This window comes from Alternaria conjuncta (assembly GCF_024043145.1).
Source record: "Alternaria conjuncta strain BMP 0040 chromosome Unknown scaffold_7, whole genome shotgun sequence".
Taxonomy (NCBI): Eukaryota; Fungi; Ascomycota; class Dothideomycetes; order Pleosporales; family Pleosporaceae; genus Alternaria; species Alternaria conjuncta.
The window spans coordinates 1946811-1960854 of record NW_026250096.1 but is presented as its reverse complement, the minus strand read 5'-3'; the positions used below and the strand labels follow the sequence as shown (position 1 = coordinate 1960854).

Sequence of the window (14044 nt, the reverse complement as noted above, 5' to 3'; positions counted from 1 at the left end):
TTCTATTCGTAGTGTGAGGAAGGAATGTTAGATACCCCACTTCTTCACATGTTCGCGTTTGCTGGTGTTGTTGGAGATGTGGTGATTTACTGAGAGGTGTTTCCAAGTCCTACCTCGATTCCTTACTGAATTCGATCGGGATGTAGAGATTATTCGATATCATGTGTGCCCGACTATATAGGTGAAGACTGGCTGTTGCCCAGCAGGTCGTGCACCGCCGTAGCTCTATGCCTAGTCCACTCGAGATCGAGCCATTCCTGCTGTCCCAGTCTTTCAAACAGATTCATGACCTTCTCGCTGGGTCTCCAGTCGCCAACCTGCCACTGCACCACCGGTGGTCTTGGTGCCGCAGCAGCAGCATCGCCGTCTGTCCGCTCTTTACCACCACGCCCAGCAATGAACTTGACACCCCATCTATGCCCCTTCTTCATCCTTAGACCATACTCCTCCACTTCTCTTTCGTCCGAGGGGTGCCACCACAGGTGCGTAAACACCTCCCCATCCTCGAGATCCGGCATATTGTCGCGAGTCAGCGTCTTTGCAAACGCCGCAAGCAGCGGCTCGATGCGCTCTCTACAGGGCTGGACGCGGAACATGTCTACATCGTATTCGGGCCCATCAGTGACTTCGTAGTCATACTGCGCACGGAGGTCTCCGCACTCATTTGGATCGATCTCGCGGGGGTAGTGTTCGGTGTCTGAGATTTTGTATCCTCCTTGTTCAGAGTCGTGGGGGTCCTCGCCTCGGGGACCGATGAAGTACCACCGTCCGTCTGGACGCAAGGGATGGAATTCGAGTCTGAAGCGCCGCATTTGTGACCATTGCTGCGGGGTTGGTGCGTCGGGAATGGGGAAGAGGTCGGGAGTCACCATGGCACGGATGTCGAATATGCTTAGTTGTGTACCGAGGTTGCGCAGGCCGATGGACACTGGGTCTTTGTCTGCGGGGTGGATCAGGTTGGGCCGGGCTATGGATTGGTCGTGCTTGGGGAGTGAGAAGAACGGCCAGAAATGCAGTGCGGCTCTGGTCAGGCTGGCGGGGATCCTCTTGCCGCAGAGGTGCTTCTCCTGGTCTATGATGGCAGCGCCGAACTCGTGACGAGCGTCTCGTAAGGGACCTTCCCACGGCCAGGTCCAGTGCTCGCGCATCACCTTGCTCGAAAGGGCGGAGGGCATGGATCTTTCCCATAGCCAGCGGGCGATCCATTCTTGCACTGCTGGCAGGTGAACGAGGCATTGCAGTGGTCCGAGGGGAGATAGAGGGCGTATGTCTCTCGCGGTGTCGGCGTCGGAACCGCAACTTGATCTGATGGATAGGCTGCTTATGAAGGGTAGATCGGGTAGTTTTTCCGGGTTGTGCAGCTGTAGGCGGCGCGAGTGGTGTCTGTGGTGGTAGCATACGAGATATTCCAGGTCGTCTGTGTCGTACTTTTGTGTCTCGATTTCGATGTTAAGGGCGATGCTGGTGGGCGGGTTCTTGACTAACGCATATGCGGCGGCGCTTTGCGAGTAAAGGGCATGGATGCGTGCTGACACGTGGGCGCTGATGGGGAGGGTCTCCTCTGCAGGTTCATGGCATGGCAGTGGTGGGTCTGCTTGTTCATCGACGAGGATGAGCGGTAGTGGGAGCCAGTATTGTAAACACCCGTACTTTTCGTTGAAGGCTGCTTTGACTTGTTCGAAGAGTTCACTTTCGAAATTGGGGTCGGTCTCCCGCAGCGGCATATTGGTTCATGACTTACCATGCTACTACAACGTTGCGTGATAGGCTCTGCGGAGGCCCCGCCTCTAGTCTCTCCCAAAGTTGTTAGGAACGCAGGCGCACGTGGGCCGCTCCGCACTGCCCTTGATCTCACACGTCGCTGCACTCGCCTTTGTCGTGACTTCCAAAGTTACGTTCCTCCTGCGGCACACTGTGCATGACTCGGTCGCCCGTTCGCGTGTCCGGCCCGTTCAGACGAGTAGCCGTCAGTACCGCGGTCGCTCATAGTAGGCCAGACGGGTAGCCGTGATGACGGGAGCGGTGACGGGAATAGTGACGGGAGTGCGAAGATATAGATAGCAACATGGCTGTTCGGGGCCGGCATCGCACACCATGAGCGCGACACTCGCACCCCCCAGCGTCGACGTCGGCGCCCTGTCGCCCGCGCCTGCATCCGCCAAGTCACGTGCCTCCTCAGCTGCGAAGAAGCAGACCCCAATCGCCCTGGTCTCTCTGCTATCCGGTGCCGTCGCGGGCGGCGTCGAAGCCACAGCAACCTATCCCTTTGAGTTTGCCAAGACGCGCGCCCAACTGCAGGCCGGCAGCGGTGGCTCCAAGAACCCCTTCGCCGTGGTCGCTCACGTCGCCCGCACCCATGGCATCGGCGCCATCTACACAGGCTGCTCCACGCTGATAGTGGGCACCGCCTTCAAAGCCGGCGTGCGCTTCCTCTCCTTCGACTCTATTCGCAACCGCCTCGCCGACGAGCAGGGCGTGCTGTCTCCCGCGCGCGGCGTGCTGGCCGGAATGCTGGCCGGCAGCGTCGAGAGCATCGTCGCTGTCACGCCTACGGAGCGCGTCAAGACGGCCCTGATCGACAACGCGAAGAGCACCAGTGCCGCGCGCTATCGCGGGGGTCTCCACGCCACCCAGATGATCCTCCACACCCACGGCCTACCTGGCCTGTATCGCGGGCTCGTGTCCACTACCATGAAGCAGTCGGCCACCTCTGCCGTCCGCATGGGCTCCTACAACGTCTTGAAGGATGTCGCGCGCCAAAAGAACTTGCCGCAGAATAGCTTCGTCACGTTCGGGCTGGGTGCCATAGCCGGCACCGTTACTGTCTATGCCACACAGCCATTCGATACTATCAAGACGCGCGCCCAGAGCGCACAAGGCGCGAGTACAATGGAGGCCTTTTGGAGCGTTATGCAACACGCTGGTGTTCGCGGTTTCTGGAGTGGAAGCACGATGCGACTGGGTCGATTGGTCTTCAGTGGCGGCATAGTCTTTACTGTATATGAGAAGCTCGCAGCTCTTATGACTCCGTCATCGTTATAGAGATCGGGTGTTTTTAGTGGCGTTGATTGATATCCTCATGAATTTGGCTTGACTCCGTGTCGTCAAGTATTACGATAAATTACTATTACTGCCATCATTGTCTCTATCAAACCGCGTGCCACTGAACCCTAGCCGAAGACTACATGTGACATTATAATCAATCAACTGTGTATAGACGCGCTATGCTGCATAGCTCTAATGGCTTTCAAGAGAGTACATATTTGCGCTGTGTTGTATTGTGATGGTAGATCAAAGTAATCCTGACTGTGCACCATCCGACGTGCTAAGGTGGGGCAGTTTGGGCGCCTTATCTGATCCGACAACCGACGGGCTGGTACAACGTCGTTCATCGCACGTGGTCAACGGCGCATCTTCTGCTCTGCAATCTCCCGCGGCAATGTCATGCGAGGGCGACCTCACGAAAATCGCAGTCTACAGTCCAGCCGCGGGACGGCATGGGCTACACATCCCGCGGCAACGCATGCGGCTTCGACTTACCCGCGGGAAGGAACCTTGGAAGGGCTCGCTTCGAGGCATGGCGTGTCAACAACGCTCCGAGATCCTTCGCGTACCGGCGTCCCCTCGCTCTAGCTTCTTGGAACCAGCCTTAGTTGCCAAACGGGGACTGACAGTGGCGCATATCCACTGCCATGGTTCGCCGTTTCCTGGGGCCCCGCATTCCCCAGGCCTGCTCGCATTCTTAGCCTCCTCTCTAGACCCTTGGTATGCTTGCTAGACGCCTTTGGCAACTGAATCCGTGAGATAGCCCGCGGCCAATCCTGCAAAGGCTTTTTAAATGGCAAATTATCTATATAACGACGAGGTTGGTGTCGTGATGATGTATTACCCATTCACAGCTCGGTCATCGGCACACTCGACACAGCAACATGACGAACACCGAAGAGAAGATGACGAGCATCGACGAGAAGATGGCAGGTGCTGAGTTCAAGGAGGTAGCTCCAGAATCTGGACCCATCACACCGCAGCAGATTCAGGCTCGCTTCGAAACATTGAGAGATTTGAGCCAGGAAGAAATGGATGCGTTGAACAAGAGACTTGTCAAGCGACTTGATTGGAGACTCATGCCATGCATCACACTCATGTTTCTCATGAAGTAAGATTTTCGAAGCGTACTCTTGCATCGTTGTGCTTACCAGACCTAGCTATCTCGATCGCATCAATGTGTCGAACGCACGCCTGGCTGGGCTACAAAAGGACTTGCACATGAGCGACACTATTTGGAATACGGGTATAGTATGTTCTTTCCGCTATCACAATCCTACCTCTACACATGATGTTTTCGAGAGCTTGTGCTGACCTTGTACCTCCAGTCAACCTTCTACGTCGGCTATCTCGTTGGCCAACTTCCCGGTAACCTGTGGCTCGCAAAGGCCGACCCAAGATGGCTTTTGCCGTCCATGATGATGGCATGGAGTACTGCCACCATCTGCATGCCGGCAATGACCAGCGGAGCTGGCTTCGCCGTGTGTCGCTTCTTCATCGGCTTGTCCGAGGCGCCTTTCTTCCCCGGTATCACGCTGAGTATGTTCTCGTGCATCAGGCCCATATCCGACGAGCTAGAACTGACACGAAACAGTGACATCTTCCTGGTACACCAAAGAGGAAAATCCCATGCGCATGGCTATCTGGCATGCCGGAAATACTATGTCGAATATCTTGTCTGGGTTCTTGGCTGCCGGTATCTTGACAAACATGGACGAGGTTCTCGGACTCCATGCATGGCAATGGTTCTTCATCATCGAAGGCGCTGCATCCATTCTTGTGGCCGCTGGTGCCTACTTCCTGCTTCCCTCGTGGCCGCACAACACCAAATGGTTGACCCCGGGAGAGAGCGAAATGGCCATGTACCGCGTTCAAGTGTCCAACGGCGGCCATGACGAGGGCGTCGGCGGCACATGGGATGGTGTCAAAGCCGCAGCCGCAGATCCATTTACCTGGTACTTCTGTCTGATGCACTTCGCCCTCGTAACAGCGCAAAGCTTCAAGGACTTCCTGCCATCGGTACGTCCCCATGTCCAGCACCACTGTGCTACTTATCCTCCGCGTGCTAACCCCAAGAAAACAGATCATGAAGACATTCCACTTCTCCGAACTAACCACCTACCTCGTCCAAGCCCCTCCGTACGCCATCGCCTATGCCTTCGCCTGCGGAATGGCATACACATCCGGCCGCTTCCAAGAATCCTACTACCACATCGTGCTCCCCATCCTCATGTCCGCAGTCGGCTGCGCCGCCCTCATCGGCACCCTCAACATCGGCGCCCGCTACGTCGGTCTCATCCTGCTCATCAGCGGCACCTACTCCGGCCTCAACCTGCAATTGAGCTGGGAGACGACGCTTGTCCCCGCGCCTAGGAGCAAGAAGGCGGCGCTCATTGCGATTGCGAATTGCATTAGTCAGACTAGTCATTGGTTTAGCCCGTACTTTTTTCCGACGAGTCAGGAGCCGTTTTATCGGCTGGGTGGGGGTTTGATTCTGTTTGGGTGCGCGGCTTGTGTTGTTAGTGCTACGCTGGTTAAGATGAGGGCGAAGAGTTTGAATAGGAGGTTGGATGAGGCGGAGGGGTGGAGTGAGCATACGGGTGTTGAGAGGGGGTGGCGGCATGTGTACTAGTTGGCTGGGGGAGGAAGAGCAGCTGGTCTGAGATGACAGGATGGGGTTTACGAATTTACGAATAGATGTTTCTGTAATTTATCCGCTTCTCGAGTATCTAGTCGCAAAAGCAATAGTTGAACGTACGTACATACTTCGCAGATCAGCAGGCAAGGTTTGCTCTATAAGTCCCCGTACCGACTACATCAATGCTATTGTTGACAACTTACTAGATATACCGTGGATAGTAATGCCAGTTTCTAGCCCTCCTGGCGACTACAAAACGCGGAGAGGAGGGCATCGCTGCTTCCTCCATTACTAACTGCTTCCCAGCTGCATCCTCCAGAAGCTTCTAGCAACTGATGACGCGGCGGAGGTAGACACGGCATCTCAGGATTATAGATGAAGAACAATGTGATGGATGACCTCGGAAGTGTTGGAGTTACCAAGGTAGTTCTTCGCTTAGTAAGAGAAGTTAGGGCTGACGTCGGGTGGTCAGTGCTTCATGCCACTTCCGTCGCGTCTGACATCGTGACCCCCTGCACACACACGACACCACGAAGCTTGTTGCTCATCCACAAGGATGCTAGTTGAGAGACGTACGAATCCTTCTTGCCACTACGCCGCATGCGTCCGCGCGCCGCGCACTTTGGGCACCGGAATGTCTGATTTAGCATCGGCACTTTCCTCTGGTAACGAGAGAAGCATCGTCGTCAGCCCGTGCTCACAGCACGGATGCCGCCGGTAGCGCACTTCCGTTGCTGCCTTCTGGTCATCTAATCTCAGCTCAGCTCCCTCCGGACGAACCACAAGCCCCAGCCGTCCTGTGACCGCGGAGCCATGTGCGCCGGTAAGACATCACCAGGATCCCAGCAGGCGTCCCTGGACTGTCATTCGGTAGCCAAGAAATATACCTGGACGTCAACTACGAGGCTTTGCTCTGTGGCTTCGTGTCCGCCGTCTTCCTCCTTGCTCGTATGCGGGTGTCTGCGGCCGGTGGAAGAGTGTCACGGCACCAATGAGACTGTTTCTCGCAACTATCTTCGATGATTTGACGACGCTGATCAGCTTCTTTTGACATGGCCGCTAAGCGCGTCAGAGGAAGAACAGCCGTTATGCTTCACACCAGGCAAGGATCGTATCCCACTAGTCCCGGGCTTCGAGACGGTGTCTACAGAGCAGGCTCGTCGCGGATGTTGCGACCTGTCCAGAGGGTCAACAACTCCCTTTATATGCCGTCATTTCGATATCTTGGAACACTCATGTGTCTTTTCATTCCCTTCCACGTACCTTGCGCGAACTTGTTTCAAGACGACACCATCATCGGTCCGAACACCAGCCCCACAGTATGTGTATTCGAGTAGTCGAGAAGTTTCCTGTTTGTGGATGTATCTACCACACGCATTCGGTGGATCGATGCGCTTACTATGGTCGGCATCCTGTGGTTGACAAAGTCGTCTGGGTTGGGGCTGCTTGTCAGCATCACAAGACGTGCTGATACAACTCACCTACATGGCTTCATTGGGACTTGATGTCTCGGTTCCCTCGCTGCCAACTGACGATGCCATGACTAAGGACAATACCTCTCACATCAAAGCGATGACATCCTGGGTTAGGACCAACTTCGGTCCTCAAGTCGAAGGCTTTCGCACAAAGACAGGCAACAGGATATTGGCAAGATGTGATTTGTATGTTTGTGGTCGGATTCAGAGGATTAGATACTAACAGATGGGCGCAGACTAAGGCTGAATTGACCATAATCGCCCTCTGACCATGACGGAAGTCTACTGAAAGGGACGTCTGAGTACGGTCAAGCTCCAACCCATGTTTGACAACAACTGCTCCGCCAACGACGGAGCCATGCGCCATTGACTGCGCCATCCTCATTTCAACTTTAAGATCCGTCAGAACTGCCACTACATGTGTGCGCCATTCATCGAATCGACTGCCATTCTGCCTTCCGGATGTCAACGCAGTACAAAAACCACCGAAAGAGTCTTCCAAAAAGTCTGCCGAGATGAAAGCGGCCAGGTAGTGGAACAAGTCCATCACTCACTGCTGCACAATGTTCTGGCGTTTGGGATATCTCTCCTCGTCGTGCCGAGTCGGACTGGTGACAACACCCTCCCTTCTCCCACGTTCTTCGCGTCTTCCGGTACGACTCGACTCGTTACCGGATGATGACGCATGACGTGACCGACTGCGGTTGTGGAATGATCGGATGCTCTGCATAATTCTATGAGAAGCACGATCCTTTTCCCGGGGCTGAACACCTCCGGCGTCGCTGTTCTCTGATTGCCTAGGCAGAGCGGGTGGGATGGAAACACTTCTCTTCGTCTTTGCAGCACCGCCGCTGTATACTGAGGATGATCTCGACGTAACGTGTTGACGCGGCCTCGACTGCTCGACGAAAGGGGTAGACTCTTCAGTCACATAGAGTGCCGTCCCAATGCTCAAGCTACGGGCTCTGGGCGGACTCTCCACAATGGTATCGAGGCTGGTTGAGGTGCGGTACTGCTCAGGTTGGACTGGAAGCGGCTCATCCACGGGCACATCGGACATGTCGTCGTCCACCATCAATGCCTTTTTCGCGAGGTCGTTAAGTTCGTCTTCTAGCGTCTTTCTTATCAAGACCTTTCCGCTGGCTTGCCCACGGTACCGGGTCGGCAGTGAACGCACTGTCGAGATGGAGGTGCCTACAGCACGCCTCACGCACTCGAGGCGCTCGATATCGCGTCTCAGCTCCTGCTGCCCGAGGAGCAAGTACTGCATCGTGTCGACATCGGATATCATTCGCGGATGATGCGTTCCACACGACATGTTTCCCGGTGCCTTGAGGTTGTGGCCGTAGTGGCACCTGAGCGCATCGACGACATGTGGCTCTTTCCTCAAGATCCTGTCTTCCTCCAGCGCCGCCTCGAGCACCGCTCTGTTGTTGTCGTAGTGCATGCCTCTTGCTTTGAGCGAGTCGTCTTTGAGCGGCAGATCTTGGCTCATACTAGCCATCTCAACAGCTCGAAGCTCGTGGTACTTTGACCGGTACGTCCAGGATGTGAAGATGCTTGGCGAAGGAAGCTTGTTCCTCAGTCGCTCGTGCAGCGGCAACGTAACATACTCGCAGTGGTCATCTGTGGGCGGCGGAGATGCATCGACATCTGGGTCGTCGATACAGATTGCCCGCTTCCTGCGATCCTCGTTCAAGACCTCGGTGTTGTCGAAGAATCCGCCTTCGACTTTGTGCTTGGGGTACACGCTGTTGATAAAAACCTGCATGACTTTGTCTCTGTTGGCTTTCCGCTCCGAGAACTCGGTTGGCTCGCTGTGTTCGTTGCGGGCGGGCATCTTGCTGCGGTGGTAGTCCATGTTGTCGGAGGGGTAGCCCAGGACTGTGAGATGGCGTTCGTCAGTATCGTCACACTGGAAGTATACATGGAGGAGGGATGCGATAGGACGTACCTTGCTTCTTCTCCCGAAGCGCATCATCACCCGCCTCGTTCACATGGGCTAACACGCCATCCCAATACTCTCTCGCCTCCTCTTCCTGCCCGGCATCGGGCGCCGCGAGCCAGGAATCAGATGGCGCGACAGAGGGACTGACTGCAACGATACTCTCCTTCTGCCCATCCCAAAGCCTTGCATCACGTCGATTGCCCGCTTCGGAACTCGGAGGAAATACACCCGGAGGCCAAGCCACAGATGGTATCCTCGACAGCACAGCATCGTCCTCCTCTTCTTCTACCGTATTACGTATCATAGTCTGACTGCGTCCCCGCCTCTCCCCCAGATCCTCACTCTCTTCTTCCATCGGCTCAGCACCGCCCTCATCATCCCCAACGCAAAACTTCTTCGTAGCAGCATCATAATACTTGCCAAACCCCATCAACGTCGGATCCACAGACGTGCTCTGCCCCTTTGCCGCACCGCGCGTGGGTGAGCGCGCAGACGCGGTGCGTGCTTCGTAGGATGCGATGCGGGAAGAGAGGAGGTTGCTCTGGCTTGTGCTGGGGCTTGTGTTCGGAGTGGGCTTGACGTTGATGTTGACTGTTCTGGGGAGGCGGGACGGCGTTGGTGGAGAAGCTGGTGCTAGTTGCTTTCCTTTGGACGCGGAGGTATTGGAGGGTTTGGTGGTGCTAGGGAAGGGTGGGGGTGGTGAGGATGTGGGGGTTTCGGGGGCGTCGTGGAAATGGGAGGGGGTGGGGATGGAGGTTGAAGAGGAGGATGGAGATGGCCATGGGGAGGGAGTGTAGGTGTAGTTGGTGGTGTTGGTGCTGGGTAGACCGGGCGAAGATGCGGATGGTGTGGCGGGGAATGCGAAGTCTTCTTCTGCGGCGGCTCGGAACTTGGAGGTGTTGCGTCGGGGCATGGTTGCTCGCTCACTGACTCACGAGTGAGTGCAGTGCTTGTGACGAGAGAAGTGGTAGGGTGATGTGACACGATGTCTCGTCGTTTCCTATCCCGTTGTGCTGTAGGGTACAAAAGATAGGAGTTCAGTGTTGGCTACTGAGATGAAGAAGGAGGAAACGTCTCCCCTCAGTACTATGGCAGTGCAGAACCCGTCTTTACAACCCCCCTCTCTGCCACACAATAGATCATCCTCACCTCATTCCTTACACGTCGACCGCCTGCTTTGAGTATCAGGGTACTATACTGATGTCGAGAACACCTAAATGCTCCGGATCAGGGTCTTGACGCTGTAATCACGCATCTCAACAACCCTTCACACAAAGTAACCACCCCCATACTCATACTTCGCAGCACAATTTCGTCATGAGAAAAAAAAAACAGGAAACCGACGTTACGAAGAAGAACATTGAATGACAATCCAACGAGGAATGTAAGTAGATCAGGCGTGGAGTTAGAAGGAGCTTTGCGCAGATACGGCTTCCTTCATGTCAGTGCAAGTACCCGAATTTCGCAGACAAACAAGGGTTCACTCACGGCCATACTTCCACGCTGTTCATACATCACCCAGACCCTTGCTTTAGATCCCTTTCGTCTTCACGCCTTTCCCATCTCGCGGAAGTAGTCGCGATGCTCGGCCCGCCACCGATGGATCTGCTGAAGAGAGGAGCGCGGAGCAAAGAGTTCTTCGATGGTGATGGGAATTGGATAGCCGAGATAGACATACCGCGAGGCTTGACACTAGAGGCGTCGGAAGATAATCTGGATGGGGAGAAGAAAGAGCAGTTTCTGCGGTTTGTGAGGTGCATGTTGCAGTGGAGGCCGGAGGATCGGTGGACTGCGAAGGAGTTGCTTGGGCATCCTTGGATGAGAGGGAATTGATTTTACAGTGTAGATCGATACATCTCACCAAAGCCGGCAGCTACTTTGCAGGCTCATGTGCTCGCGAAAGCTTCCATTGCCTGCCGTTGTTGACATCCATGCTGGTGCAATCTTAGAGACTCCGAGAAGCGCTCCGTCTGTAATAAAGTTATGGAGTCCGGCCGTGCGTTGCGCCGAGCCACCCTCCCAGCATGCCTCACCACATAAGCTTCTAAGTAAAGATCACGATGTACAGCAGGAGCAATGCGTTGTGTGAATGAACATTATCATTTCCAATTCCATCAGTCTATAAACAAGAAGCTATGCAAACGCTCAAATGCGATGATAATATGTACAATATCGAACGATCTCCACCAGCTCAGCATCTACCAACTCAGCATCTAAGAAGAGTAGAGGCACTTGTAGGTGGTCTCCTCCTTGAGCGCCTTCATAGTGAAGGGAGTGCATCCCTCAGAGCCAGCAGGCTTCTCGGTACCAGAGAGCCAGATCTTCCAGCCACCGCCAACGGCACCAGGGCAAGCTTGGAAGCCAATGTCGCCGGAGAGGCCACCAGCAGCGAAGACAAGGTCACCGTCGTCGTTGATCTTGAAGGGGCCGCGCTCCTGGTTCTTGCCAATGGGCTGGACACCAGTGGAGTAGCGGACGTTGCCCTGGCCCATGCCGCTGCGGTCGACGTAGAGCTGGAGAGGGGGGTTGAAGGTGTAGATGTAGACGCTGCCGGTCTCCTCGTCGAGAGAGAAGGAGGCGTAGTTGATGCCGTTGGTGACGTTCTCGCGGTCGCCGTTGACGGCGCAGGTCTTGTTGTTCTCCGAGGGGGTGTTGATGAGGAGGCTGCCGTTGGCGGCCTGCACGTTGCCGTATTGGATGGGGGTGGCAGAGCGAAGCGACATCAGGCGGAAGATGTCGCCAGCCTCGGGGCGAGGGAAGACGGACGCCTGGGGAAGGGCGGAGGAGATGGCGGCCATGGAGGCGATGGCGGCGGCGGCGGTGAACTTCATGTTGATGGTTTGAGGTGGTGTTGTTGGTGTGGAAGTGGTAGTTGTGTTGATTAAGTATTAGTGTAGAGTTGACGAGTTGATGTTTGGATGATGTCCTGGAGATGGCAGCATCCCATCTGTCTTATATCCAAATGCAATCTCGTATTTGCTCCCCTTGTCGTACATCATGCCTGTCCTCAACGAGGCTGAAGGGTGTCCACACTCGGCGCCGACCACCAAAGTGCAACGCTATGACTTCATCCAGTCGGGTAATTATCGTATCCCCAGTTTTGTGACCCTGCGCAATGGCAAGCACCGGCTGTGGCGCGCCCCCTCCCATGACCGTCTAGAAGGTTTTGGGCGGAAATGACGCATAATTGCCACGGCATAGGGCCGAAGCCCTTGGCAGGCAGCCGAAAGAAGGAAAGCGCAGCCCCTTGTCGATTTCTGATTGGTGGCGGCCTCGGCCGGCATGCGCTCGAAATAGACACAGCAATGTCCTCTCCAGAAAACATTTATGCCGAGGATATGCCCTTGGAAACTAACGGTGTAGACAGTCGCATTGAGAGACACATGTGGTCGCCTCCAATCGAATACGATGGAAGATCGCAAGACGATGTTACTTTCGCTCGTAAAGGTGGGTTTCGGCAGCTGCTGGCAGTATTGCTGTAATGCTTGGACGAACGTTTCAAGAATATCATCAATGCAAAATCTTGAAAGCCCGGCATCGTACCGGCGTATTTCGTACTTGGGTGGGTAAGCACTGGGGCATCCCCGCTGTTGAATGTTTACGCTCTTTTTTTAGTACTTGGATCGGATCTCGGAGGGAGAAGCGTCATCGAAGGTCTTCTCTTGTGTTCCGCGCTCGAGCCTGGATGGTCTTCTCGTGAGGACTCTTGGTAAGGTACACTGGGAGGTGGATAACCGGTAACGGTGGTTGTCATCCAACTTCCTCCCTCCGCACTGCTTCGACCAAGACTTCGACACGAGATTCCCTCTCTTGATTTAGCTCCGCGCTCCGCGCTCTGGACCTTCAGTTCAGCATCGCATTAGGTGTGTGCGATAGAGTCTGCATGGCTCTCGAAGAAATAGCGCTATTCGTACACTTTGTCACTCCATCTTTCCAGAGCCGTACTTCCGCCAGCTCTTCCCGCAAAAAGACGTTGCATTCACCGCATGTGGAACACCTCCTCTAATCCGCCCCGAGCCTTGTGTATTTGCACCGCCTCGCCGTCCATGATGCCGTGCACGTAAGCCTGGCCAAGGAGCCAGTAACCGTCGATTTTCTTTCGCAAGATGAAAGGCTCTGTCCCTCCCCTTAGGACTACAACGATATCTTCGGGTTGCATGCAACGAGGTCCTATACCTACGCGCCCAGCCCCGGTAACGAAGAATCGGCGGTGTATACAATTTTCCATGAAAGAAGCGCCACGCATCGAGTTCATATTTCCCGAGTCAAAACCTTTCGTGATCCTGTCGCCATTTGAGGCCTCATCATTATCGTCTGGGGTCAAGCTCTTGAGATAATCTAGAAGGCCCTGTAGATCACTCGACTGTGCGCGTCCTCTATCCCAGGTTTCTTCGGCCACAAGAGTAAAGGCCGTGGCTAGATAGAGCTCTTCCCGACTTGCGACGTTGCAGTGGCGCAAAACTGTACCCATGACAGAGATCAGCCACTCATGGAACTCTTCGTCCCTCTCCCAGGTACTTATTGCGCACGAGACAGTCGTTTGATATACTTCATCGACCACTATTCCTTGGAGAAGCAGCACTTCTTCGCCAAGAGAGACATCATCAAGTAAAGATTGCATCTCGAGACCGCCGCTAGCATTGTAAAAATTAGGTAGATCGGAAGCGTCCATAGCATCTCGTTGCAGATCTGCGCGAATGGCCCATGTCGGAAACGATTGGCAATCGTCTAACACATCGAAACGGTGATAGATCTGGCTTAAAGCGTCTGGATCACCTCTTTGACACAGAGAGTACCGTGTAGCATCTCGCAATATGCTAGCAAGCGATTTTGCATAGTCAACCTCAAGTAATGCCGCTTGACTGCTTTCCAGAGACATGTGTTTGTCCAGTAAGCCCAGAATGGCAAAGATGCTATCTTTTGGCTCAGTGCTTTCGA

The 14044-nt window shown here is 54.7% G+C and overlaps 5 protein-coding genes across 5 annotated transcripts; 2 read left to right on the top strand and 3 right to left on the bottom strand.

Annotated features, from left to right (window-relative positions):
- Positions 1 to 173: 173 nt before the first annotated feature.
- On the bottom strand, positions 174 to 1724 carry J4E85_005767 (uncharacterized protein; the record flags this gene model as incomplete). The annotated part of the gene is made up of 1 exon (XM_051470009.1): positions 174 to 1724. One exon carries the CDS (start codon positions 1722 to 1724, stop codon positions 174 to 176), a length of 1551 nt encoding a protein of 516 aa, XP_051326840.1.
- A 370-nt stretch (positions 1725 to 2094) lies between these two features.
- J4E85_005766 (uncharacterized protein) lies at positions 2095 to 3042 on the top strand (the record flags this gene model as incomplete). The annotated part of the gene is made up of 1 exon (XM_051470008.1): positions 2095 to 3042. The coding sequence occupies one exon, from the start codon at positions 2095 to 2097 to the stop codon at positions 3040 to 3042; it is 948 nt and encodes a 315-aa protein (XP_051326839.1).
- An 887-nt stretch (positions 3043 to 3929) lies between these two features.
- J4E85_005765 (uncharacterized protein) lies at positions 3930 to 5677 on the top strand (the record flags this gene model as incomplete). The annotated part of the gene is made up of 5 exons (XM_051470007.1): positions 3930 to 4156; positions 4206 to 4296; positions 4374 to 4584; positions 4640 to 5064; positions 5129 to 5677. The coding sequence occupies 5 exons, from the start codon at positions 3930 to 3932 to the stop codon at positions 5675 to 5677; spliced, it is 1503 nt and encodes a 500-aa protein (XP_051326838.1).
- Positions 5678 to 7708: 2031 nt separating this feature from the next.
- J4E85_005764 (uncharacterized protein) lies at positions 7709 to 10019 on the bottom strand (the record flags this gene model as incomplete). Its single annotated transcript, XM_051470006.1, has 2 exons — positions 7709 to 9042; positions 9113 to 10019. 2 exons carry the CDS (start codon positions 10017 to 10019, stop codon positions 7709 to 7711), a joined length of 2241 nt encoding a protein of 746 aa, XP_051326837.1.
- A 1300-nt stretch (positions 10020 to 11319) lies between these two features.
- On the bottom strand, positions 11320 to 11937 carry J4E85_005763 (uncharacterized protein; the record flags this gene model as incomplete). The annotated part of the gene is made up of 1 exon (XM_051470005.1): positions 11320 to 11937. One exon carries the CDS (start codon positions 11935 to 11937, stop codon positions 11320 to 11322), a length of 618 nt encoding a protein of 205 aa, XP_051326836.1.
- Positions 11938 to 14044: the final 2107 nt, after the last annotated feature.